General features: G+C 37.7%; 1 protein-coding gene across 4 annotated transcripts; it reads left to right on the top strand.

The window, feature by feature from the left end:
- The first annotated feature begins 1,840 nt into the window (after nt 1–1,840).
- LOC139116274 (uncharacterized) lies at nt 1,841–23,117 on the top strand. 4 transcript variants are annotated; one of them, XM_070678875.1, is made up of 15 exons: nt 1,841–1,978; nt 9,097–9,791; nt 10,364–11,145; nt 12,547–12,687; nt 14,145–14,327; nt 14,783–15,431; nt 15,920–16,165; nt 16,439–16,663; nt 17,167–17,391; nt 17,979–18,197; nt 18,609–18,830; nt 19,345–19,560; nt 20,210–20,422; nt 20,772–21,062; nt 21,631–23,117. In XM_070678875.1, exons 2-15 carry the CDS (start codon nt 9,113–9,115, stop codon nt 21,645–21,647), a joined length of 4,308 nt encoding a protein of 1,435 aa, XP_070534976.1. In that variant the 5' UTR covers nt 1,841–1,978; nt 9,097–9,112; the 3' UTR covers nt 21,648–23,117. The 4 variants fall into 4 exon arrangements, with proteins under 4 accessions (XP_070534976.1, XP_070534973.1, XP_070534975.1 ...); XM_070678872.1 differs by having other exon boundaries at nt 10,361–11,145; XM_070678874.1 differs by lacking the exon at nt 1,841–1,978 and adding an exon at nt 2,060–2,145 and having other exon boundaries at nt 10,361–11,145.
- The last annotated feature ends 1,873 nt before the right edge of the window (nt 23,118–24,990 follow it).

The raw sequence follows: 24,990 nt of genomic DNA, 5'->3' as shown, positions 1-24,990 counted from the left end.
AAATGACTAAATGTTATGTCCACATAATCTGTATGTCTGTCTAATGTGCGAAGATGTTGCTGAGAACTGAATTTTGAGCTCAGATAGAGTTCAATTATCGATAATTAAAGTGTATATCTTACACAATGCAAGTAATGAAAACCTTACAAAGTTAGAATATTGTTTCATCCGATCGTGCATTTCTTGACATGAGAATTTGAAACCAAAAAGTTTTCTATCGGATGAGAATATAATTTATTATTGAGTGATGCTAGAATTTCTAGAAATGAATGCTGACAATTTCAGATTGCACGGATAATTAAATATGAAAAGCTTGAACAATGAAGTTTATTTCTATTATATTGGACTCTTTAAATTGTTCAGTGTGTACGTGCATTTGTGCATGTGAGTGTGTGTATGTGTGTGTTTGTGTGTCTCTGTGAATGTACGTGTGCACCCATGCTTGTGGTGTGGTGAAGACTTGATATTTTCAACAATACATGGAGTGAGTCGCTCCAAACGAAGTGAACAATACCAAGCTCTGGCGATGTTCCATTCCAAAGCCTCTCCGAACGACAAATTCCCTGCCTCTGACTGCTGACTTGTCGAACGGTAGGAGCAAAATTAATAAAAGGCTTCCATTGACCGACATGTTTTCCTGACTCGGAGTTGAACACACATTGCCTTTACTGATAGAATTACAGATATGAGTGTTTGCCTGCATCACATTGATTGTCTCCCCGGACACTGTTAGCGTAATGACTCAGCTATGTACGGCTTACATTCAGCACCCTTAACGTCGAGACTGCCTTGACTTACGCTAAAATTCATATAGTTTTATAGATTTATTAATGTACATTCTTCAGTTGTCATCGAGAAGAGAAACATCTTACACATCATACATGAAAACAGGAATACAAAGCTAAATCAATAGAATATCTGCTTGTATCGTCTCTGCCTTTGTTTCGATAATCTAGCTGGCAGTAGACTTTTGCATGACTTGCTTGTACCTTAGACACTTATCATCATTCCCAGGTGTACTATGATGGGTCTTATGTACCGTTGTACTTATCCTGTCACTGGAACGGTTGCAGCATCTCAATCAATTTTTCCAATATACGCAAAATGTACGTATATGTTTAGATCTATGAAATAAACATTCCCTAATGACATCTTTACAAGAGAGAAGATTAAAAATCTTAAAATTCATTGAAAGGTATATGTAGTATAAAGTGACTGTGCCAATGATGAGTCGCGTCGAGCAACAAACAGTAATACCAGTGATAATAACGAAAGCATGGTATAGCTTCGCCAGAGAGGGCACTCCGAGATACCTGTTTGATGACAATTATCGATTACTCGGAAGGTATTTGTTTTTCCTTTATATGCTAACAGCTAATTCCAATTCACTAGCCAACAAATAGACGTTAATATATATACATATATATTTTTATTTTCTACCATGCGAGAGATAAATTAGTACGCATCCAGCACGTACAAAAGCTGATACCACCAGCAGCGGCAGGTAGTGTCGTTGTCGTCTACACACCTTGATACTTATCGATAGCGTCACGTCTTTTCTTTGGATCTAATTTATTCGTGATTTACGATTGACGGTCACTTCATAACTGTTCAACATGTGATTACAATACTTACATTGCGCCGTCTCGGCGAAATGCCTTCAGACCTTTGGTCATCTTTGCTCGATAGCCGCAAATCAGTCATCATCGACTCTCAGCTGACAACGACGTTTGTCAATATCTGTTGGCTAAGTTATTTGCATATCTATCCGTACAGAGCCTCGGCACGCTGGTTCATATAATATGCATGTTTTCGCTCCTTAGTTGCACTGTAAACTCGAGACACACGCTGTATACAAAGTCTATGGTAGTTAATCTCTGTTCCATGTACCCAGTACAGTCATTAATTTCATGAAAGTCAAGGAAACTAGCCACGACAACGTCGCCTAAGCGGTCAGAGAGCAGGTTTTTCAGTTCGGGTAAGTCATTTATACTGTGTTGTTCACACCTTCTCACAATTCACACAGGTTAAGTCATACAAACACAGTTATCATCAATCTGTTTCACGTCAGAGACACAAAACGTCCATTCTAGGGACAGCCTTTACAAGTAATTTGTTGCCATGAAGACCTGCCGTTGTAATAAGGTTAGTTCAGTGAGCTGTATTAACTTAGACTATCCCATTGAAACGTGTTTCAACAACAGTTGAACCATTCTTGTGGCTTTGGCCCTAATGTTCGCGGTATTTACAAAATCTTTGCCATGGCAACCTTCCGAGGTTCTTCATTCCCTATTCAATGCAACAAACAATGTCCTATCTATGCGATAGATTTTTTAATTTACTGAATTATTGTAAGTGGATGTATATCGTGAAGCAGGTGTTCTTGTATTATTTATGACAATGGTACATACACATAAAAGTCGATGATAGACTATGGTTTTCCATTGTCCATCATCGTGATAGCATTAGCTTTACGTAGCTCACGTGCACAACAACATTGTTGCTTTCCCCATGGTCTGTTTGTTGGCATTAATCATCAAATGGTACAGCTTATAGGCTTTCTACACATGTAGGGAGTTGCTAGTTGCTAGGTACACACAGCATACTCAAAGTCCACAAGCACTGCTTCAATTATTCAATGGCTCCAAGGTGCCATTCTGTGCTTTATTTATTCACGGTTTTGGCATTTGAATTGCAATGATAAGTTGTATCCTTGGTCATTGAATCTTATTTAACAAGGCGTGATGCGCTATTCCCCGTATTTGAATAAGGTTTGATGGTTATCTCATTACGTCACAGCTGGCCGAATTACAAACTAACTGAAGATGTACGAGATAACACACCATCAGCATATTGATCCGTAATTTGACTTAAATAAAGCCTTTGTATTCCCGTTCCGTCTTTGTACGAATTTCATGGATGAATGGCTTCTCCATGTAAGCCTCGTTCACCGCCGGGCTACTTACTAATTCCAATTAATCAACAACAATAGTAAACACAAAGGTCTATATTATATTTGCTGTGTGGGGGCTGGAGTTCACTCGATAAAGACACACCGCAACACACAAACACAAAGTCCATAAATCATATGTTTATAATGAAACTGGATTTTGAAACTTTTGGCAACTCCTAACTTTGCTGTATTCATTGTACAGAAGGAAAAACCTTCACAGCAAGTTCAGTGTTTTACTTGAAGTGTTGTAGATGACTGCTGTGAACTTGTATTTGTAATTCGTTCATAAGCAGAGCAGGGTCAGAGGTCACTGTCCTGGTCCTTGCTGGAGTCATAACTGTCTTTCCAGAGACCGTACACAATACCAGTTCTCAGGTTCATTGACAGGAGATCAATTCTGTAGCCTTGCCCTGGTCTACTTCTGTACTAAATACCACCTTATTCTAAAATATACACACAAGTAATATGAGAAACGATATCAACGTAACACCTCTGAGAATATCTTATGATGCGATTGGCCATAGTCTATAGTGTACCCAACAATACTATGTCACATGAGTGACTCGCTCTTGAGATAATACCGTGACGTCATCTATTTACATATTATTGTGAGAAATAATGTTATTTTTTAAATGCCATGTTCTGTTCAGCCATGGACGGAGGAACCACGGTTGTTGTTCTCTATTACTTCTCGGTATTTCATGCAAAAACATTCTTTCACTACAAATTATGGAATTTAGCAATTGCGGTAAATGTTAAACCCTGAGATATTCACTGACGTGATTAGTCAATTAAGGAAATAATGTATAAAACAGCAATGGATATCCATCTTCACTCACAACAGTGTCAAGCTGCAGTAGTCTTAGTTGCTTGCGCTAGGGTCTATGGTCAAACTGAAACACTTTTGATGAATAATTTGGATGTTTGTACAAGAAATAACACGCCTACCTCGTTACATGTAAATACACCTGGAATGTTTTGTCCTATTCACGATCTTGCCCCAAAGCCACATTGTATGGACGGCTATGACATGATATAATCACATATGCAGGGAGAATAGGTTTATTGAGTGCCTGCAGGCTTGCACCAGCATTGACAACACAAGACTCTACGTTTACCTGTTTATTGTTTGTCGTTGTAAAATCACAAAAGGCATTGATAATTCTCACATGGCAGTTTCAGAGATATTTTGAGGACTACTGAAAGAAATTGCATTTAAAGAAAATCTTTTATCAATATTTATCAACCATGATAAATAAACTATATCTAGGAGTTTTGAAATCATATAAAGTAGGTTGGAGATGGAATCCGTTGTCAATTCTGTTACGAAACAAGTGTAAAAACATTTACTATGTTCAGACAGGGAAAAATTGAAACGCTTCTGCAACACTATTTGTGATTTGTAAACACAGAGGATTAATAGATTGAGTCCGCTTGCGTCCACATACACAAAATTAAGCCATTGTTTTGATGTTTAAGACGTCTTAATGCGCCCTCTCGAGTTCAAAAGGTGTGTATGGCCAAGCATTGTTTGTAACAAGATGGCTGAAATGGACGACGTCGTACTGGCTGTAAAGAATGTGAATGAGGCTCCCCATCTAACTATCCAAAATGTTTTTGTGTCGAGTTTGTGTTTTATTCGTTTCTAAAATGTGTTCCTACATTCTTATCCGATTGTTTGTGTTAATAAAAATGCTTGTTTCGCCTCGCCATAAGCTTTCCTCACACAAACAAAACATTACCGTCCACACTAATCCAAACTTCCCTACAAATATCCGAGGCGAAACAAACATTTTTATTAACACAAACAATCGGATAAGAATGTAGGAACACATTTTAAAACGAATCAAACACAAACTTAATGACTCAATCGAATATTTTGTTCCCAATTAATAAATCATATAGACAATCTCAATTCTCGGTTTATGGCAATTTTTGTCGACTGATAAAAGTCTTTTCATCTTCAACATTCCATTCTAATTTCACCTACGGTATGATATCCTAACCTCCTGTGACTTTCCTTCTAAACGTTGATTTGCCTTGTGCACCAAAGAGATGCTGTATTTTATGCCAAACGATGAAAAAATATGTGAAGAAATAACCATGTATCAGTCAGTACGGCAGGCGAAACCCGGACGGCCATACCGATTGGGGACAGAGCAGAGTAGATCGAAACGCAAACGGGGTGTTATTATAGGAAAGGCGGTGACTTATTTTAAAGCTGAATAAAATGCTGTCTCTGGTTGTGTAAGTCTGTTGATCGAAATATCCCAGAGTTGATTAATCATGGGGGATGGCAGTCTCGATCTCCCCTTTATGGTTCGATATTTACTGACTCGTTCCCTCTCATTTTTGTCAATCAATGAAAGCATTTTCGTCTTCCATATTCAATATTACTTTGACCGATGTTACATCCTGACCTATACTGTCAGTAGTTTTGACCAACGTACAAAGACATTGCCCATGCGTCCGGCTGATGAGATGTTTTGCAAAACGGTGAAGAAATGGGGGCCCGGGAGACATCGATGTCAGTCTTTCCGGACTGTTTACATGTAGCTAATAGGGGATATCAAAGGAGATGAATCAGTTAGTTGAATAAAACATAACTTTTCGGACTTATTTTATGTCAATTTTGTCAATGTCGGACTTTTGATTCAAGAGAAACCAGAATCACCTACAGAGATGTCTGTATTAAACACGACGCACAATTGGGAATAGTTTGTTATGCTACTGTCGGTCTCAGTCGTGGTGTCTCTCCCATAAAATTTCGAAGCTATAGGTCTACACTTGTCGTTTCGATTCACAGGTAGCGGTACACCGATGACCAGATATTGTACCGTTCTTAAAACTAGTCTAAGCAATTTTACGACACTGCACTATTTGCCATCGTGTCTCCCCGTGAACGTCGTTGAACCTATGGACGTGACCATTGTTTTACTGCGCCCATTAGAGTGTAAACCCCTGTTCGTTACCAGCAGAATACTTTTTAAAGTTCTGTACATCAGTGTACACTGTGTGTATGCCCTAAACCTAGTTTAATTCAATTATGGAAAGGTATTAAAGAATAAAGGGTCGTTACAGTTGCTAAAATTGCGAGAAAAACGGCACTTTTTACTCAATAGTTCCTATTCACAAGCGCTATTGTTTTAAATCACGTCCATGGTGTGCTGTTGATTTTCATTCTTTCGTGCAATTTCATTCGCTTGAAGCAATTATCCTTTCATTTGACTGCTCTGTGGGACTCTTCTGAATATGTGTTTTGGATAAAAAGAACTCTACAGTGAAAGACATAAACTTCGACGGTGATAGGTATACAATATCGGTTCGATGTGTGAAGATATACAGATTACAAGTTATTTAGAAGTTCTCAAAACCAGTAAAAATAATTCTGCGCGCCACTTATTGATAGTTTCTTCTTGTGAACGTCCTTGAATCCGTGACCGCGACCATTGTTTTCGAAGTGTTCGACGGTGGATGATCGGTAGATTAATGAAGATATATGTTACTGAACTATCGTGTGATTGTTTAATAGCATGGTTAGGTAATAGACGGTGTAGTCTGTAGAGGCGATACGGCGAAATTCCACGGCCCAAGGGAGCGTACATCGCATGGTTTCTTACAACGAACGAGCCGTCGGTTTCCATAGCTACTACGTGAAATCCGGCCTCACCGATGTCCCGGGCCGATGTCCCTGTCCTGATACGGAGAACAACTTTCAAGCTGCGTGTTGAGGTTCAGATGTCCGATTTTTTCATATTCAAAAGGCTTATTGATTTACAGAGAACGCCCGCCTTGTTGTTAGCTTTAAATTAGCACATGATGGCAATTGAAAATTCAAAGCCAAATAGCCAGTGGGAAAAAATAGACGACTCGCTCTCACCAGCGGTCGAGGGTCGCAATGAAAAAAAAATCGAAGTCTCTGAAATCGGTATCATTGCTCCGCCATGTTTATTGTTGGTTGTACGGCCAGTTTAAAGTCACAGACTTCTTCACGGTAAAATTCATATTATTGCCATACCGCGAAGTTCCCTGTGCATTTCAATATGTCTATTTGGAAGCAAAAGCCCCACGGACATTCGATCGATGGTGATGAACTTTCTCCAGGCCGTGACATGTCACCAGTTACGAACTTTAAAGGTTTTCGATACGAAAGATGCAATATATTATCAGCGTTGTTCACGTTGTGTTTTGAGTTTGATATGGAATATAACAGGAAAACACTACTAACGATTAGAGTGACGATAGAGACCATGCCCGATACGGAAAAATTGACATCAACTACTTGCAATGAGCAGTGACCTGAAACTTCAGACTGATATATAAATGTCGACAATATAAAACATTGAAATGCCGGAGAGAGAGAGGGAGAGAGAGGTTTACGCTGTCGCGAACTGATTATACTCTTTCGGATATGACTTCGGTGTAGACGATACACAGATATCGAAAATGTACATCTACTTTCCAGAAATTCGACTAATCTTATAATAAAGAGTGGAACAAATTTTAAATCCAAAAGTGTTGGTTGAAGTAAATCTTCAGATGTTGGTTTTCTAAAGTTAGATAATACTTACAGAAATATGGTCGTCATAGTCTTCTTTTAAAAACTATTTTCTTCAACACCACGTTTCTTATGATCGGTGATGTCATTTTTTATTATTTTTACAAACTTTCAATGCATCAAACGCTATAAGACTATCTCATCTGCCTGTCAAGGAATTACAATATATTTCCAAGGGCTGGCACACGATGTCAACTTACGTGTCGTCCGTCGAGCGGCCGGTGGCAGTGTCACAGATTGTTCCGTCTGTAATAGCGATTTTGATGTGACACCAACGTGCGTTTGAGGTTTTTTTGTTACGAAATTTGTCGACCTCACAAAATTTCACAGTCCATGCTTTGAAGCAGTCTCAACATGGCAAACATGTCTCGCTTAAATTTCATCCTCGTCGTTCCAAATTAAATTCGACCACTAAATTATTTCGGCAGTTTTAATTCCTATTAATTCGACGTTTTTCAAATCGTAATGAATTTTTTCTGGTCGAATTGATAGGTTTTTGGTAGCAAGCTTATCTCTTCGTTGGACCAGTATACCGCGAGATGTAGTACTGTGTTCGGCAACCATGGCGAAAGTGAATATTGTATATTGGTTGTTGTTTGTTTTATGTTACAAATACCTGTCGCGTGAGGGCGTTTGAAACGCTTCTGAAGCGGCTCAGTCTGTCCACACAGCGATTTGCGGATAGAGTTAATCCCTACAACGGCTCTGGTCGGGCCGACTAAACCGTCTCAAATCTGAAACGCTTCAGAACCACTTCGGAGTGTCCACACATAACTTTCTGTGTCAGTATTGGCCCAGAACCGTTTCAGAGACGTTTCAATGGCCTGTGTATGAACGGCATAAAAACATTGACAAGAAACTAGGGGCTCCATTGTGTACTTAAAGTATTAAGATAAATGGTCAGTGGCTGTGGTACTGACGATTGTTTGTGTCTCATTGACATAACTGATCGGAGACTTTTTGTATATGAAGTTTGCGCTGGTGTAAGTCTATTTATAGGGCGTCAAGTCCATTCACGTCTTTGTACCAGATCGATTACTCCAATCGTTAAAACTTCCAGCTACTGTAGACACTTACTTCAGAGAGCAGTCATGGGTTCGTTCACAAACTGTGGTTTTGTTCACAGACTGGTTTTGTTCTATTGACTTAGCTATTGAAGTACGTAACCCATTACGATATGTGCTAGCAATACTTAGCATTAGTGGAATAGATCGTGGTGGCAACGCTGAAAGTAGCTAGCGCCCAGAGACTATGTACTGCTTACAACGTACTTGGTGATACGTGTTTCTCCTTTCCATTTTTTCAAATAGTTCGATAAAAATAACTCCAAGGCGCAAGTCTTTCATCATAATGAAGTAGTACATCATTTAACTACATTTCAGTACATTTTTAGACGGAGATTTCAACAGTTTTATGAAAACTATATGATGTGATAGACTGAAAAAGATCAATCGTATATTGTTACGGACATGGCGGAGCATCCATACACCACTGAGTCTCATCAATGTCTAATGCCGTGATCACCTGGATATAAGTGGGTTTTTTTTCAAAAGTTTCATGAATACGTATCTGTGTTTCCTCTCAGAAAAACAACAAACAAGATGATTAATATAACGATCCAAGAGTCAATAGAAGACATCAAGAGACGGGCAAATAATTTGAGGAAAAGATGGCTGGAGTTCAGACCGAAGGTGATAGCATTTACACAGGCAGCTGACAAGGCATTGGAGGATCACCGACCAAGAAAAATGCTCGGGGATAAAATCTTGAATATCGAAGAAATCGCGATGTGTCGCAAAACGTTGTGTGCAGCAGGTTTGTCCGAAGAGACGGAGCTGATGACAACGTTTTACCACTTGTTACATCAATCATTAGAGTTACGTGAAAAGTGTGCCAAGCTGACGGAAATATTACGTGAGAATATCGAGGATAGATCCAAAGAAGAAAGAATTCGTTGCCTTCGTATTATTAATCGTGGCTTGATAGACTGGAAAGAGTGTGCTCCAAAAATGCCCTTTAGACTAAATGTGCATCCAGATATCAGCGACCGATTGACTGTGCGGGCAAAAGGTCAATGTGGACTTCTTATCAGCCTTGTGCCTAGAAGTCTAGACAGTTGTCAACATTTTATTAAATGCGTTGAACGAGGATGGATGTCCCTGCACCAAACACCGATGCATCTTGTGGAGAAACTTGGCAGTCGGCAAAGCAGACAAAGCTTCTCATCTGATCGAAGTGTTGGTTCTGATTTGGAAATCCAAACCGATCTTCTATCAGCAAGTAAGATATTCGTAGATGTGAAAATTTGCAAACTTTGATGTACAGATAAAACTAAAAATATTATATTGACTTGGTGTCAAAGTTAGTGCCTTGTAGTAGATCAAGTATTGTAGTAGATTATGACAATCTGGACAGATGCTTCTTGCCACAAAAGTGAACACTGTGATAAAATGTAAAAAAAACCAGATGAAATTAAAAGTGACATGCTGTGATTGTGAAACATTTGATGATTGGCTACGTCATAAAAATCAGTTTCATTCAATATGCTTTCATGTCGAAATTTCAGCATATGCCTATTGTGTCTGTATATCGATGATGACGTGATCCGGTAAAAATTCGTGATTTGTGTCGTCAAATCATGGTTGTAGTGTACGATGATTTTGTGAGGTGATATGAAGTGAAGATGGTGTAATGACGTAGCATGCATTTCATGTACTACATCATTTGATATCATGTAGAAACGGTGACATGACGTCATAGGTGTAAGTCGATTCAGTTGATTTTGTGAGTCGTTTAGCCGTCTACAGCTAGTTACATTTGTTTTCTTTTCAATCTCCTTTGTGTGACAGCAGTATCCAGCCCTACACCGACCCAAAGAACGACCACAACGCTGACTGATTCCCACACCCTGTCCTTCGATAATGAAAACTATAGAAATATTTGTCTTGAGGAATACTCAAAGCGAATCGCCAACTTAGAAAGTAGCAGAACACTCAGGGATCTCAACTTTACAACTTCAATATTTGCTGCTGGTCTTATTGGAAGAGAAGGTGGTACGCTAACTATCCCAGAATCTCAAGTGTCAATATGTCTTCCAAGAATTCCAAGTTCAGGTCTAGCTGACGATGACATATCTATTGATGTCTTTAATATGGAGAATGACGTAAACCTTGATGAAATGAACAAAGACTTCCAAGTACATGTCTATGTGGATCCAGAACGTAACGTTTCTGTACTTCCGCCGTTGGCAGCGAAACAAACCTTTGTGAGTCCTCTAATTCGGTGTGGGCCTCTCGGAACATCATTGAATAGACCTGCCATTGTGACCATACCTCACTGTGTGCTTGAAATTGATAAATGGTTCTTTCAAGCATATTATAAAGACGACGATTGTGAATCAGAAGTTTGGAAAAAAGTTGCAGATAACAGAACAATGCACTTTCTTGTCGGTGAGAAAAACTGTGTACTACTGACCAATCGGCTTGTAGATGTTCAAATTGTCGGTGAAGTTAATCACGTGATAGAGACTCCGAAGTTACTCAGACTTGGTGTTTTTTCAGTGGCGGAAAACATCAGTTGTGATATTTGTCATTTCCGTATATGTGCTTGGAACAATACAGCCGCAGATACTCAGGTATGTGTAGCTAGCATTAAACCCCTTCTTTTTAGAGTTTCGTAAGTTTTAATATTTTTGTATTTAAATAGTCTAGACTGTCACATCATCTATGAGAACATACTTTCAGAAGTCGAGGAGATGATCTTAAAATGAATGGGCTTCATCAGAAAGAGAGGTTAAACATTCAACACTTCGAGTCATTTCCAGATCGCCTTTTACTGGTCGAGCCAGACACACTGATAGTTCATGATCAGAAATTGTAATAGAATATTAGGATCGCTTTCGGAAAATATTAGACTGACGGAATTTCACACTTTCTTTTAACACTTCCATCAAGAAACGTCTTTCGAAATAGCCATTAATTATATCCACTAACGGTGTTTTGGTGTCCAGTGTATTTTTGACTACCAAAAACTATTAGGCTGTGCGAAAAGACACATCCTTTGCATACAGTTTTAGTAATCCTTCCCTGCAACAAGGCTTCGGAAATTGTCCATCGTCATAATTTCTGACGGCACATTGGACTCTTTTCTGTGATTTTTTCGGTGGATGGATAATATTAGAGCTTATGTGACGTGTTAGCTTCTTAAGACCTTTGTGAAAAATGCAGTATAGCTTGGGAAAGATGCTGTTTTAAATGCTTTTATACGTCATATAATACTTTCTAGAAATCAATACTGAATTCAAAATGTTTACCAGCACCGCAAGCTAAGGTTTGCAGCATGTGCGAGCAGCTGTTATCTGATTCGTATGGTTTCTAATCTTTTTGTCTGAATGTGGTATTGGAGGAATTAGTGGCCAACCATTTTGCAAGCATATTTAAAATTCTGACGATATTGATCAACTGGCTTATCAATCAATCCAAAGTGGACAAAAAAGTAATGTACACAGACAGTAAAATTGTACATTCTTAACCTTTGATTCCAGGTTAAGTTTTTCATTGCGAAATACATCACTTGTCCGTATAGGGGATTTTGATATTATTTACGACATGGGTCATGTCTTTCAAGATGACAAAAGACTGGCTTTGGGTCATTTGAAATTTGAATGCGGAGAGATAAATGATTTTTTTCAGAAAATCTCTGACAAAGATATTTTAATTTAAAAAGTCGACTGTAAAATTTGTATAAGCGTTTACTTTTGTTGCTGTTATTATTATTATTATTATTATTATTATTGTTGTTGTTGTTGTTGTTGTTGCTGTTGCTGCTATTTATCCCAGGGTTTTCTGCCAAAGAATCTTCGCGTTTGCTAATACGCTATTCATTTCTCCCGTCTTTTCAAAGTATGGCTATCTCTATTTTTCTTACGTAGAGTGACGTAGATTTTGCACGTCATCTTGATCATAGATTTCACTGAACTCAAAATATCAAAACTTATGGATCAGATTTGTTCAATATTGTGTTATTATTTTCACAGGTTGTGAATGTCCTCGAGAAGGGAACACGATTGTGCCAAGATGTTGAGTTCGAAGTTCACTCCCGAGGTCAAGATATAATATTGACTTTGGGCAAAGTTGATCCCCATGGTTGGAAAATTGGTGACAATCGGCTAACACAGGTGAATCATAATTCAATGAAAAGCTCTCAAAATATACTTGCATGTTCGGTTTAGTTAAAACACAACATCGTTGTTATATAATTTGAAAAGTAAGCCATACCCCTTCTCTTTCGTTGCTCCACGATCCCTCTATGGATAGAGGGACCGTGGTTGCTCACTTCTTGTCACGATTTCGTTGTTATTGCCGATAAGAAAAGGTTTAAATTGAAGTCACTGAATAGAACACTTAATTTTCCATGTAAAGCAGAGACAGATTCCTCAGTAATACCCTACCTATAGCGATTACACGGACACATGTGGACGTGCACACACATACACAATAGAAATGTGACTTTTAAAAAAGAGATTATCATCGAGTGCCGCAAAATCAGAAATGTACATAACTCGTGTACATCTTGGACAATTTACAGAAAGCCTCCATAATTACGGAGGCGTTTCCGTTTCGATGCTTTTTAGGCCGTTGTCATGGATACAAAGTAGAGTGTAGCAAGAAACATATGTCCAATGTTCATAAATTATACATGTAATGCGCCACACATTGATCAAGGCTTATTTCAAACAGAAGTTTAATGACTAAAATATCACAGATCGAAGCAGACATTCACTTTCATTCATACTAAAGGATAAATATTTGTTCTCATTAAAAAAAGATATATAGATTTCTGTATTGACCGCCTGTGAGGGACAGTCGCTGAAAGGTAGTTAACAGTCAATAATAAGTATAAATATGTACATTATAGAAATTAAATAATTTGATGTAGATCCTAATCCATTCAGGTCGTTGTTTTCAAGCATAAATACATGTTTTTACTGATAGATAATGACTGCATAGTCCACAGAACAGCGCCCCTCCATCCATCTAATTTAAAATCAGATATTGAGATGTGCTACTGTTTTCACTTTCTGAGGCCCACGTTTGTTGTTTTTCCGTCTTCAAGAGATTTCATTGGAATTCTCACGACAGTAGGACATGTGACGGTGACATGTGGCAACATGCGAAAGACAGGGATTATCTCGAAATTTATCTGAATTTAATCCGACTGACCAGTCTACAGACTGCTTTTATGCTCGCTCTTAAAACTTAATGGCAAAATTCAGAGAATAAAAGCAAATCGGTCGGAAAATACATGACTAAGATTCATTGTAAATAGTTTCCACTGGTTTTGTTAGAGACTATGAATGTGGAGAGCTGTAAAAGGTAAACAGATTGAATAGAAACTAATCATTCATTACCGGTTAATAATAGACATAGTTCAGTGTATCAAGGCATTGCAATGATTGTTTTATGTCGCATACTGACTAAGGCAACAAAAAGTTGGGTCAACAGTGTCGGGTCAACAGTGTCAAATAGGAAATAACAAAACCCTTAACCGGCACTTCACTGATGCATATCTGGCATGTGAATAATTTAAATGAAGATAAATATGTACATTTTTATGTGAAATATACTATTTTAGACAATCGACATGGGAAAATTATGGAATACATCAACAGCAGCGATTTCAAGATCCTATCAGTTCGAATATTACGGGAGAGAACTGGCGCCATCAATATCCGTGGAGATTGGAATAAAACAGAAAAATTCAATATCCAAGAATGCAATGTTGAAAGTTCATCGTACTACAAGTGAAGTGTCAGAGGTAAGCACACTCAGACTAGGCTGGTGTTTGGGAAGTTACGTCACCATGAAAGTTGAGGAAAGTACACATATGCTAGAAAGGAAAGGAACAGCAAGCAAGCAGAAATGTGTAGAAGGGAAGGGAATTTAGTGCCCGTTGGCAAAGCTACCGACTCGTTGATCTTTAATAACGTTAGTCAGAGTCCAATGCAACACCTAACGCTTTGCAAATATTTGGACAAACACATACCAACGATCACTGGTACGCCCATGCATTCAGTATAAACAGATGGACTTATCTGATTTGAAAGCAGGTTTATTTATAGTATACATTATTCTTATGACGAACGAACCTGAATAATGCGTTTACGAAATCATCAGTCACTTTGTAATGAGATAATCTCTGTATTTTCCGTAAATAACAAATGCAAAAGACAGTAAGAAATGATTAGTTCATGATTTGATTTTAATTTTTAGACGACAAATGACGTCACAGTGACGTATGGCTACGAAGATAAGTCTAGATCAGAAACGCGATCACAAGGACTAGCATGGCCATCAGAGAGTTTTGAAGTACAGCTGGAAGAGATAATCAAACCTGACCAGCTTCTGCATCCAGACATACACCGACACGTTTGTTCTTCCCTAGCAACAAACCACAACCGCCAACAGCATAGCAACACCATCCTGACCGAAAGAGGGCGCAATAGTACATCGTCAAATCTCTCCAGTACCAGTTCATATCAAATTGGTCAGCCGAGAATACGTCATTGCGCCCTCAAGGCCACCGAGCTTGTCGAGGGATGTACAACAACGGCATCTCACCATAGCGGGCCAATTCGCAACGATGAATATACAAACTTTCCAAAAGATTACCGTGGACTGGCAGTGACACTAGGCTTGTCGTCCAGAACGATATTTTGGATTAGCAAACAGAACTTCCCTGAAAGCACATTGTTGGAATACTTTCATGTAACACACTCATCAAATAATCGAAGGAGGTTGGACGCTCTCAGTGACCTGCATCGCCTTAGCGATAAGATCGGTAATCAGTCAGTTAGTATACTGATTGCAGAAGCCATTCATAGAGTTCTTGTCGACGACGAAGAAGAAGAACAAGCGATTGGTGAGTCATAATTGTTTTGTTATGTGACCTGAATGACATTAAAGGCTACAACAGGAGAATTATAAGATTCTCTACATTTTCAATTTGAGGTTTTCACATGCTAAACTCTATCCGTGCATATTCAAAGGTGTGGAGTTTTTTATTCCATTTGTGTGAGAAAGAATGTATTGCTATAAGAGACCGTTGTCATGAAAACAACACTTGAACTTGGTTTAAGCCGAAATTACATTTAATGAAGCAAGACAGCAACTGTACATCTTTCAAATAAACATACGAGAAAATCTTACTTTCAACCGATTTCGAGTTTAACGCCTTAAGAGGATAATATCAGAACCGACATGTTTAACTGCTTTGACTCTTAAAGATTGTAATATCTGTATATAAGAAGCTTACAATGTTCCGTGATAACTTGCCTATGGATATACGATGAGAGTTATACAAGTGACACGATATTTACACTGAAATGGATTAAATTATTTGATTTAAAGAGACGGACTGTCAGAAAGAAGAGAGGGATGAGGTGGAACGGAGAAGGAATAGTCTGCTTCAGAAAAGTGAACACTTAAAGACGAGAGTTCGACGAGAATCTGTACACTTGGAAAATGAAGAGGTGCAAGGAGATATCAATCGATCAATCATTCTCATCGATGATCGTCTTGGTCGAGTTGGAGGATCTGTACGCAAAGTACATAGCACGGAAAGAAAAGTACAAGATTTGGAGGATAAGTTAGACAGTATGTCTTTGTGTTTATTTCATCAACGTATCCAGACTTCGCCAAGGTTCTTGTTCTATTTATTTCGGAACTATGTCGACAGATCTGATATGGCGTTGCAATCAATGTCAATAACGAGTGAATCCAATCAATCGTCAAGGCTGTTGACTGACCAATATGTCAGTATGCTCGTCCTATTGCTGTCCCATCAAAGTTTTCAATAAAGTTGACGATATATTATCAGCTTGTGAGAATATGCATTCACTTCCTTGTTTTGTATCTATCTATCTGTAGATGAAATTGGTAAATTCACTGTGTCGACTAAAGCTTCAATTCAGAAGAGGTTGTTTAAGCTAAAAGATAAAGTTAATCAAGCGTTCACACAGGACAATAATCGCCAGCAGAAGTATCTTATGGAAATAGAACGTCTTCAAGACAATTTGTCAACCCCTAAAAAAAATATCGACAATTTGATCAAATTGACCAAAGGTGTAGAACAACTAGAACAAACTATTAGTGGTAAGTGTCATACCCGAAACTGTTAAAGCGCCGCCACTGTTTGGAGTGTGGGTAAACGTTGGTGTACGTCTTATGCACTGAGTATGCATGTACACTTATTGCGATGGTTTGACCCTCTGCAACAACTTACAAATGCTATGCACCATATGGATACCATGGTTGGTCTGTGACTTTTCAAGTGCATTTAAATTTCGAAGTGACATTGAATTCATTACCTAAATATATTCATGCAGTGCCGTTTGCATGTGATTCATAGTTTGCAATTATTATTTCAACTATTTTCAACTATTCATAAGGTCGTACACACTACACTGTAGTCCTATCCACACATAATAGTACCAAGGGTTGATGTATGTCATTAATCACTTGAACAGACTGCGAAATTCTATATAGGGCATTTGGCTCGATAATTGATTGCTAACTGGTTGCTGATCGGTTTATAATTGGTTAAAAACTACTTTTTTAACAGTAGGAGTTACAGTGTCACATATATTTAATTGTAGGCGATGCAAACACATATCTGACGACACTTGCAATGTCCATACGTCAGCGTCTAACTGTCTTCAGAGACGCAGTGAAGAAAGAAACAATGTACTTTCCTGATGTCGCTGAACCTTGCAAAGACTCACTGAAACGTATCGAGTACGCACTGACGGTTGCCAAGACGTCTGGCAAGGAGCTCTATAAATTGCGAAAGTCCCTTGAAGAAACCGAGTCTCATTTTCGAGGTATTAAAATTAACATATTGTCGACAATAGTGTTGCCATGAATAGTGTAAATACGTACAATACCTTCTATCGGATTGAACATAACCAAGGAAATACCTAAAATAATATCCTTGTTCCTGTGCTTAAAGTTTATGTTTGTGTCTGCTATAGTGCGCCTGGAAAGAAAGAAAATGTCGACATTGTGAGTTGTTGGTGTACAGAGGTGTGTCATATTCCTTGAACGCTACTGTTTTATCTTATCATGTGAATCAATGCTCCTTCGGACTTTACTAACCCGTTTAAACTTTCAACCAAAGACTGCAATTGAAAACTGAAATTTGATATATTTCTTCATGAAAAGTGTTCGTGCCAAACTTATAGGATAACACTTTTATGTCCCCGCCAGTGTTTGCTTTGAAAGTTTGACATTGTGTACATTTCATGGAAGATTCTATTTCATTTGATAGGTTTGCCTAAACGTCGACCATTTATCCATCATGTTTTCCTAGTTTTATGCTGTCAAAAATATAAATATTTAGCGGTTGCTGAGTGGTGTATGTTTTATCGACATTTAAAAAACGCGTAAGCTGGGTCTATGTTTTTCACAGAACGAATTGTACGCAAGTCGAGGAATCTGTACGAAGAAATAATGGCAAAGCTAAAATCTGTCACAAAGATTATTGACGAAATGGAAAATGACAGGGATGTACAAACGTTGAGGGCGTCTGTCAAACGACTCCAACAAGAAGCAAATGAATCATTTGGCTTTTTAGTTCAATTGCAAGAGTTACTTTGGCAGGTTGATCGTCTAAAAGTAAACGTAACAGGTAAGGATATCTGTATTTTCAACAAGCCATTATTAAAATTATAACAAGTGAATTATATAGTCGCTTCAGAGGAAAATATGAAATTAAAGTTTACATTATCTCACATTTTCCAGCGTAACCATCACCAATATCCTTGAGTGAACCTGTGGTCTCAAGTTTTCCAGGCCTACTGCATCCCTTACTCTGGCATTTGACACCGGCACGTGGAATAGATAAATTAAGAGAGTTGCCCATATCATTTTTTGTAATTATACATTGCTGAACATTGTTGTTGTTGTTATATCAGACTAAATTATCGACTCCAATATAATCATTCAAGATACAATCCACACAGACTGTAATTTCCGATGATCTGTTGATTCGATTTCTTTTTACATCGAACGGCGAACTCTGTCCTTCATTCTTTTGAAGATATTTTAAAGGAACAGTCTGTATCGATGAAGACAACCCTTACAGCACAGGTAGAGACTCTACAAAGAACAGTGGATGAAGACGTCGGAGATGATGAAACAACGTACAATATGCAGAGAACCTTGACAAGGGTTGGCAAGGAATGTAAACTTCATAGAACATCTCTGACCAAACTTAGGAAAATGTCAAGTTATCTTAGTTTCATGGAAAGAAATATCGACGGTAAGAAACGATCAACTGTGTAATAAAATACGAACCGACCAGTGGTTGATGAAAAATAAAACCACTGTGGACATGTCGGGTTCAACCAAAGTGCTGAGGGAACGATTTAACTCGAAACTTCCACGTTTTTATCTTCTCTTCATCACTTGTTGCAATTTTATCCCTCTTTTGAGGTGGTTTTTATCAACTAACAGTGTACTTTCATTGTGTACTTTAAACAGCTTAATAATGTCGATTTTAAATTTCACAGCAACTTGTCCCGTTCGTTATTCTGGATTCTGAGGATCTACTCTCGATACAGTCTGGGTTCTCAATGGTGTATATCACTCAATTTGAACAATGTTTTAAAGGTTTTACAACAGATAGGAGGTATTCTTTGAATAATTACAGTTCTAGTTCAGGTATCTGTGCAAATAAAGTCAGTTCAGTTGGTTGTCGGAAAATTTGAAATTTTACACAAATTTATCATCTTATGCCTTAAAGTAAAAGTTCGCACTAATTTTACTCTGAATAGAAACACGTAAGATGGAAATAAAGCTGAACTCCAAATTGGAAAATAAACTGGTACAATTACATAAACAATTACCGACCCTGGCATCATACGAAGATGTCCAGAAATTCAAAGTGGAATTGGTCAAACTAGAAGATGAAAAGGCAAAGAATAAACCATCGACAGTTGAGCTGAAGTGTTTCTATCAGAAAGCAGTCGACATTGAACGAAGAATGGAAAGTAAGTGGTGTGACGTCATGCCATGTCTGTTTTTATAAAAAAACTCGGCATTGGTTGAGAGCTACGTGAATTTATGGAGTTTGTAGGAATCTATTAACATTTTTCGAAATGGGTTTCTACTGTATCAGCATTGATTTCTCTCTTCTGGGCTATACGATAGATGATCTGTGGCTGGAGTATTTTAGATAAATTTTGTCATAACTGCACCTTATGACAGCTGTGTCGCACTCGAATTAACGTCGCTGACTCATTTCTTTGAGATTTCAGTTATCACGTGATTAACCGATGCAGTCACGTTTCAGTCTCTGTCACTAACAGATCAAGTAGCCGATAATACATACCAGTTACCTGACCCTTACCACATATTGTAACATACTCCATCATTCCAAGACCCTAAAACTCAACATAAACATAATTTACATTAATCTGTCTAAGACATGTGATAGTCACCTGACAAGTTTAGTATGTCTCAGCGGTGTATCAGAGTGATTGTCTAGATGTGTATCACAGTGATTGTCTAGGCACCTTGATTTTTATGCATGGTGATTTGAAATGACTAGACTTTAAAGGATTTAACATTCATCAAATCATTCTAAGGAGTTTTTCGTGCAACAATGTGATTTTATATTTTCTACGTATCACAAAACAGCCGAGGCAGAAATGAATCATACCAAGAACACACTGTTACTCAAACTGAGACATCTGGAGAAGTCACTGAAAACAGTTCAACCAAGATCGTTAGCAGAGGAACTGTTGAACAAAGTGGTGAGATTTAGAAACAACATTGTCAGAACCGACAAGACACTTCCAAAAATTAAAAAAATGGCATCTGATCTCGACAAGTTAGAGGTTAAAGTGAAAGGTAAGTATATTATTCCTATGATGTAATGTCGTCGTGATACTATGATGTAATGTCGTCGTGATATATGATGTAATGTCGTCGTGATACTATGATGTAATGCCGTCGTGATACTATGATGTAATGTCGTCGTGATACTATGATGTAATGTCGTCGTGATACTATGATGTAATGTCGTCGTGATATATGATGTAATGTCGTCGTGATACAAAGCTGTACATAGAAAAAGAGTGCTCTTGATATTTGAATGTTGTCCCGTTCGACAACCCAGTACACTTTCTCCAAATCAAAGTTCACGAAACCAAATGACGTATCAGTCTTTATATTTTTGCATACTGTTGTAACGTTTCAGGATTTCTGAGTGGGTGTGTCCCTGCAAATATTGATTACAATCTCTTGGACAAAATCGCTGAGATTGTTCAGCCAATATGGATACCGACCAATGGTCTGGAAATGCCGGAGTTGAAACATGCTCTGCTGATTAAAGAGGCTGGGATTAGAGGTGATGCACAGAGTATGCTAAAAGAAAGTTACAAGAGAAGAAACGGAAAATTGAAATGGGAAAGTCTGCTCAGAGTTGTAAGAGAATTGGATCCTGAAGGCCACGTGGAGATGCAGCTCCGAGAAATGAGAGCACTGTCTGGTAAGATGACCTTTCGATGACCTTTATGACGATGTTTAATGAAGGAACATAACAATATGTTTACGCAGAAATTAACTGATATATGTAAAGTAAAAAGTTAATCAGAGTTCATTATGAGAGATCGAGAGATCCGCAATATGAATCAAGATTGAAATCACTCAATAAATCACTCAAAATGCCTGATGTCCAGAATAACATGATTGGAACTAATTTGGGATAATTGGATGGTGAAGTAATGTCAATGTAATCTACAAATGTTATCTCATCTGCGTTTCTTTTTATATTACACACTTGTTTTTATGAGTAATATGCGATATTGCAACATTCAGCTATGTGGCACCTAACACTTGAGAAATTTGCAAAATATGAAAATCCAATTATCCCAAATTAGTTCCAATCGTGTTAGAATATAAACGGTATACTTAACATTTGAATATTCAGAATTCTCAATGAAATATGACGTAACTGATAGAACATTTTCTTGGAAAGCTTTGAACAAAAAAGAAAAACAAATTATAGTTTCACTTATCCATTTTAATGCGTCCTTCTTGTTGTTTACTTTTATTAGGTAATGGTAAAATCTAATCAACGGTGACGTGTTGTCATCAACCATCATTGGTAACGAACATTCATTGACATTAGTGACTGCTAGTGTCATTCTTCCGTGCTACAAGAACGAGGGGAAATATAAGTGTTGAATTGCTGCTGTTTATCGCAATCTGTGTATTGATCAGTTGTGACTGCATTCATCTTTTCCATTTTATATTCGTCTCATATCAAAATATTAATTTTAATTACGACTCAGTCAGATTGGACTTCCATTGACGTTGGCATTTTCACATATTTGAATAACACGTCCGTGGTAGACTTTATCTACAGCTCGTGTAAATACTGCACAGAAACCACCAAACTCAAACTTAAAACATGCAAAAATCAAACAGTTTTTACTGAACAGATGGACGAAACTATGTCCATCCAAATACAGTAGTTAAAATTACAAATTTAGATCAGATATCCGGTATTGATACTGTCTTCCTCTTAATGCAAGTTAATAATGGTATGAATGTTTATACAGTGAATACATTTATACTTCACGGAACAAGAACATGTATATACATCATGGTATGTATATTCTTGTGGTGAAATTTGGCATTTATACAAAGCTACATATTCTTTCCAATTTTTAAGGTGTGATGACGTGTGTACATGTGAATGTGTGTGTATATTGTACTTACATGCAGTATTTTATCTCGTAATCCCTGATAAGTTTAGTCATCATATTTTGAAAAGTCTCTCCTAATCGTTGAAAATGTCAATTTGAATATTATTATATTACTTAATATAATAATATAGTACTGTGACAAAGATCTACAAGCTTAGGCCACACACCAAAATAGGCTTACTATGCTAAGACACGATCTCAAGCTAATTTTAACGATCTGACATTAATGAACTTTGCCAGAAATATTGCCGTCATTATGGTGAAATGATGACGGAATATAGATTTCGCAATTTCCTGTCTATTCATTGTCATAAATTATAAAACGGTAGGACCTTATAGATCAAGTAGAGCAGGTACATCAGTTAGGCCTAAGGAAATCATATCCTATCCCCTTTACCAAAACTGGTCGACATCTGCCACTTTTTCAAACTGCCTAGAAACTGTACATTGCGTGTTGCCGCTGCACTGGGATAATTCTCAACGGAAAAAATTCTTGGGACGTATCTTATAATTCCCGATAGCGCGATTACACTGACTGTTAATGTCACCTAGCTGTTGAAGTAATTCTACACAGAAATCTAACTTAAGCAAAATCTAAAGTGTCGTTGATGTCAAATGTTTACTTGATGTCCGGTATTCTTAGCTAAAGCGAGCCCATTTGGTCGCGCGGCCTTTTTTATAGAGACAATTTCTAATCACTGTACAATTTTTTAAAGAAATGTGACCAAGAAAATGTACAAATATTGGACTCCTGTATGTCTAAATTATCTATATATTGTTAATATCAACATTTTACATGAAAATAAACGTATTCAATCAACATGTTTAACGTAGTTCTCAGCATCGACCTAATCCATTGCTTCGATTGCCAAATACAGAGAATGGAAAGGTAGTTAACACGATTGGAACTAATTTGGGATAATTGGATTTTCATATTTTTCAAATTTCTCAAAAATGTTAGGTGCCCTATAGTTGAATGTTGCAATTTTTCAAATTACTCATAAAAATTAGTGTGTAAAGTAAAAAGAAAAGTAGATCAGATTACATTTGTAGATGAAATCGACTTTACTTCACCATCCAATTATCCCAAATTAGTTCCAATCGTGTTAGTTATTGGTTGGGTTGGGTGGACGTTTAAAAAATGGAAGGGTGGAAAGGTAGGTGGGTGGGTGGGTGGGTGGGTGGGTGGATGGATGGATGGATGGATGGATGGATGGACGGACGGACGGACGGACGGACGGACGGACGGACGGATGGATGGATGGATGGATCCACTAAAAGACTGGTAAGTTTGTAAACCTAAATTCATTTGCGCATTGACAAGGAGTGGTTACATAGCTTGACCATAGTGAGCTGATAGTCAGCGAGGAGACAGAGCTGTAGAATGACAAACAGAATTGTTTTTCATGTAGATGGCAATGTGTCGTTGTACTGACGGATTGACAACACGTGAGTATGTTGACCAATTACGAGAATGATTTGCAGAAACACAATGAATGTGAAAGTTTTTAATATTTTACAAACAATCGGTATATTAAGAAAACAATCGGTATATTAAGTATTTTGAAAACGTCGGCTTTAAGATCTAATTATCGTTACAGAAACGTACAACGTCATACGTCTACAGGTTGTCTTGGATGTTTTTTGTATAAATTGTAGAAAAGTTCAAGGTGTCTGAAAATACATAATCATAAAGTAATTAATAAATCTAACAATTTCAGTATGAGATAAAACAAAGGTTGTACGTAGTGAATACTGTTTCTGAAATCTAAACAACAGATGCAGTGTGGTTTCCCGCCTTAAGAAGCGACGCCATATCACAGTACAGAGGTTGAGGTCAAGGAGAGCACAAGTTCTCAGAAAACAGTGCCGAGTTAGTAAAAAAACTGACGGTTGGCTTGTTCAGCCTATTAACCTAATCTATAACATTTATTCTTGAAGAGAATGTACTGGTCGTGTCCGTAATACCTAGAAACAGGACTACTCTCTCCATCACGTATGAACTTTGCATATTTGACATTATTTTTATCGCTTTTATGTATGATAAACACATTGATCTGTCGCCATACGATTTTAACCGAGTTCGAGGAACTTTTAAGTGTCATTTGTAGATCTGATCGGAGAGATCTGCTATAGGCTGACTTCAATGATTTTCAGCCAGGTATGAAGGAGCTAATCCATGTATCGATTTATATGTGAGAAGTAGGATTTTGAACTGAATTCTGTAAGACACGGGGAGCCAGTGAAGTTGGCAGAAAGAGTTGAATACATGAGAGTCAGACAAGCCCGTTGTGAAAGACATTCCCTGATGAATCCATACAATGTATGTTTGTATGTTCTCACAGGTCTGAATTATGTTTTTCTTATAATAATTGTTATCTGTAAGATAGGGAATGCAATTAGCGTGCTGTGTCAGCGACTTGAATGAAGCTTTTATACAACTTGAATGCTGTCAATGGCGGTTGTTGAGTGATCAAATCATGAACGAATAAGGAGGATTTCTGTTTTGCCATCATTTAGTTATAATTTGTTTGATGTCATCCAATCTTTAATGTCAACCAGATCTGCAGATAGTCTTCAATATGAGAAATTGCTATCGAAATATTGATTTTTGTGAAGGCCGTGTACAGTTGGTTGTCATCTGCATATTGGTGAAATTTAAGATTGTGATGGTGGATTATCTGTCCATGGGGTGTAGTATAGAGG

Source organism: Ptychodera flava, chromosome 17, assembly GCF_041260155.1.
Source record: "Ptychodera flava strain L36383 chromosome 17, AS_Pfla_20210202, whole genome shotgun sequence".
NCBI lineage: Eukaryota > Metazoa > Hemichordata > Enteropneusta > Ptychoderidae > Ptychodera > Ptychodera flava.
The sequence above is the reverse complement of the archived record's forward strand: the minus strand, read 5'-3'. Positions and strand labels throughout refer to the sequence as shown.

Bases quoted from the DNA above. Each gene is read 5' to 3' on its own strand.
- LOC139116274 (XM_070678872.1), top strand. From the start codon at position 9,113: ATGATTAATATAACGATCCAAGAGTCAATAGAAGACATCAAGAGACGG. The intron at 16,166-16,438 runs GTATGTCTTTGT...ATCTATCTGTAG, and splicing joins TTTGGAGGATAAGTTAGACA to ATGAAATTGGTAAATTCACT. The intron at 16,664-17,166 runs GTAAGTGTCATA...ATTTAATTGTAG, and splicing joins ACTAGAACAAACTATTAGTG to GCGATGCAAACACATATCTG.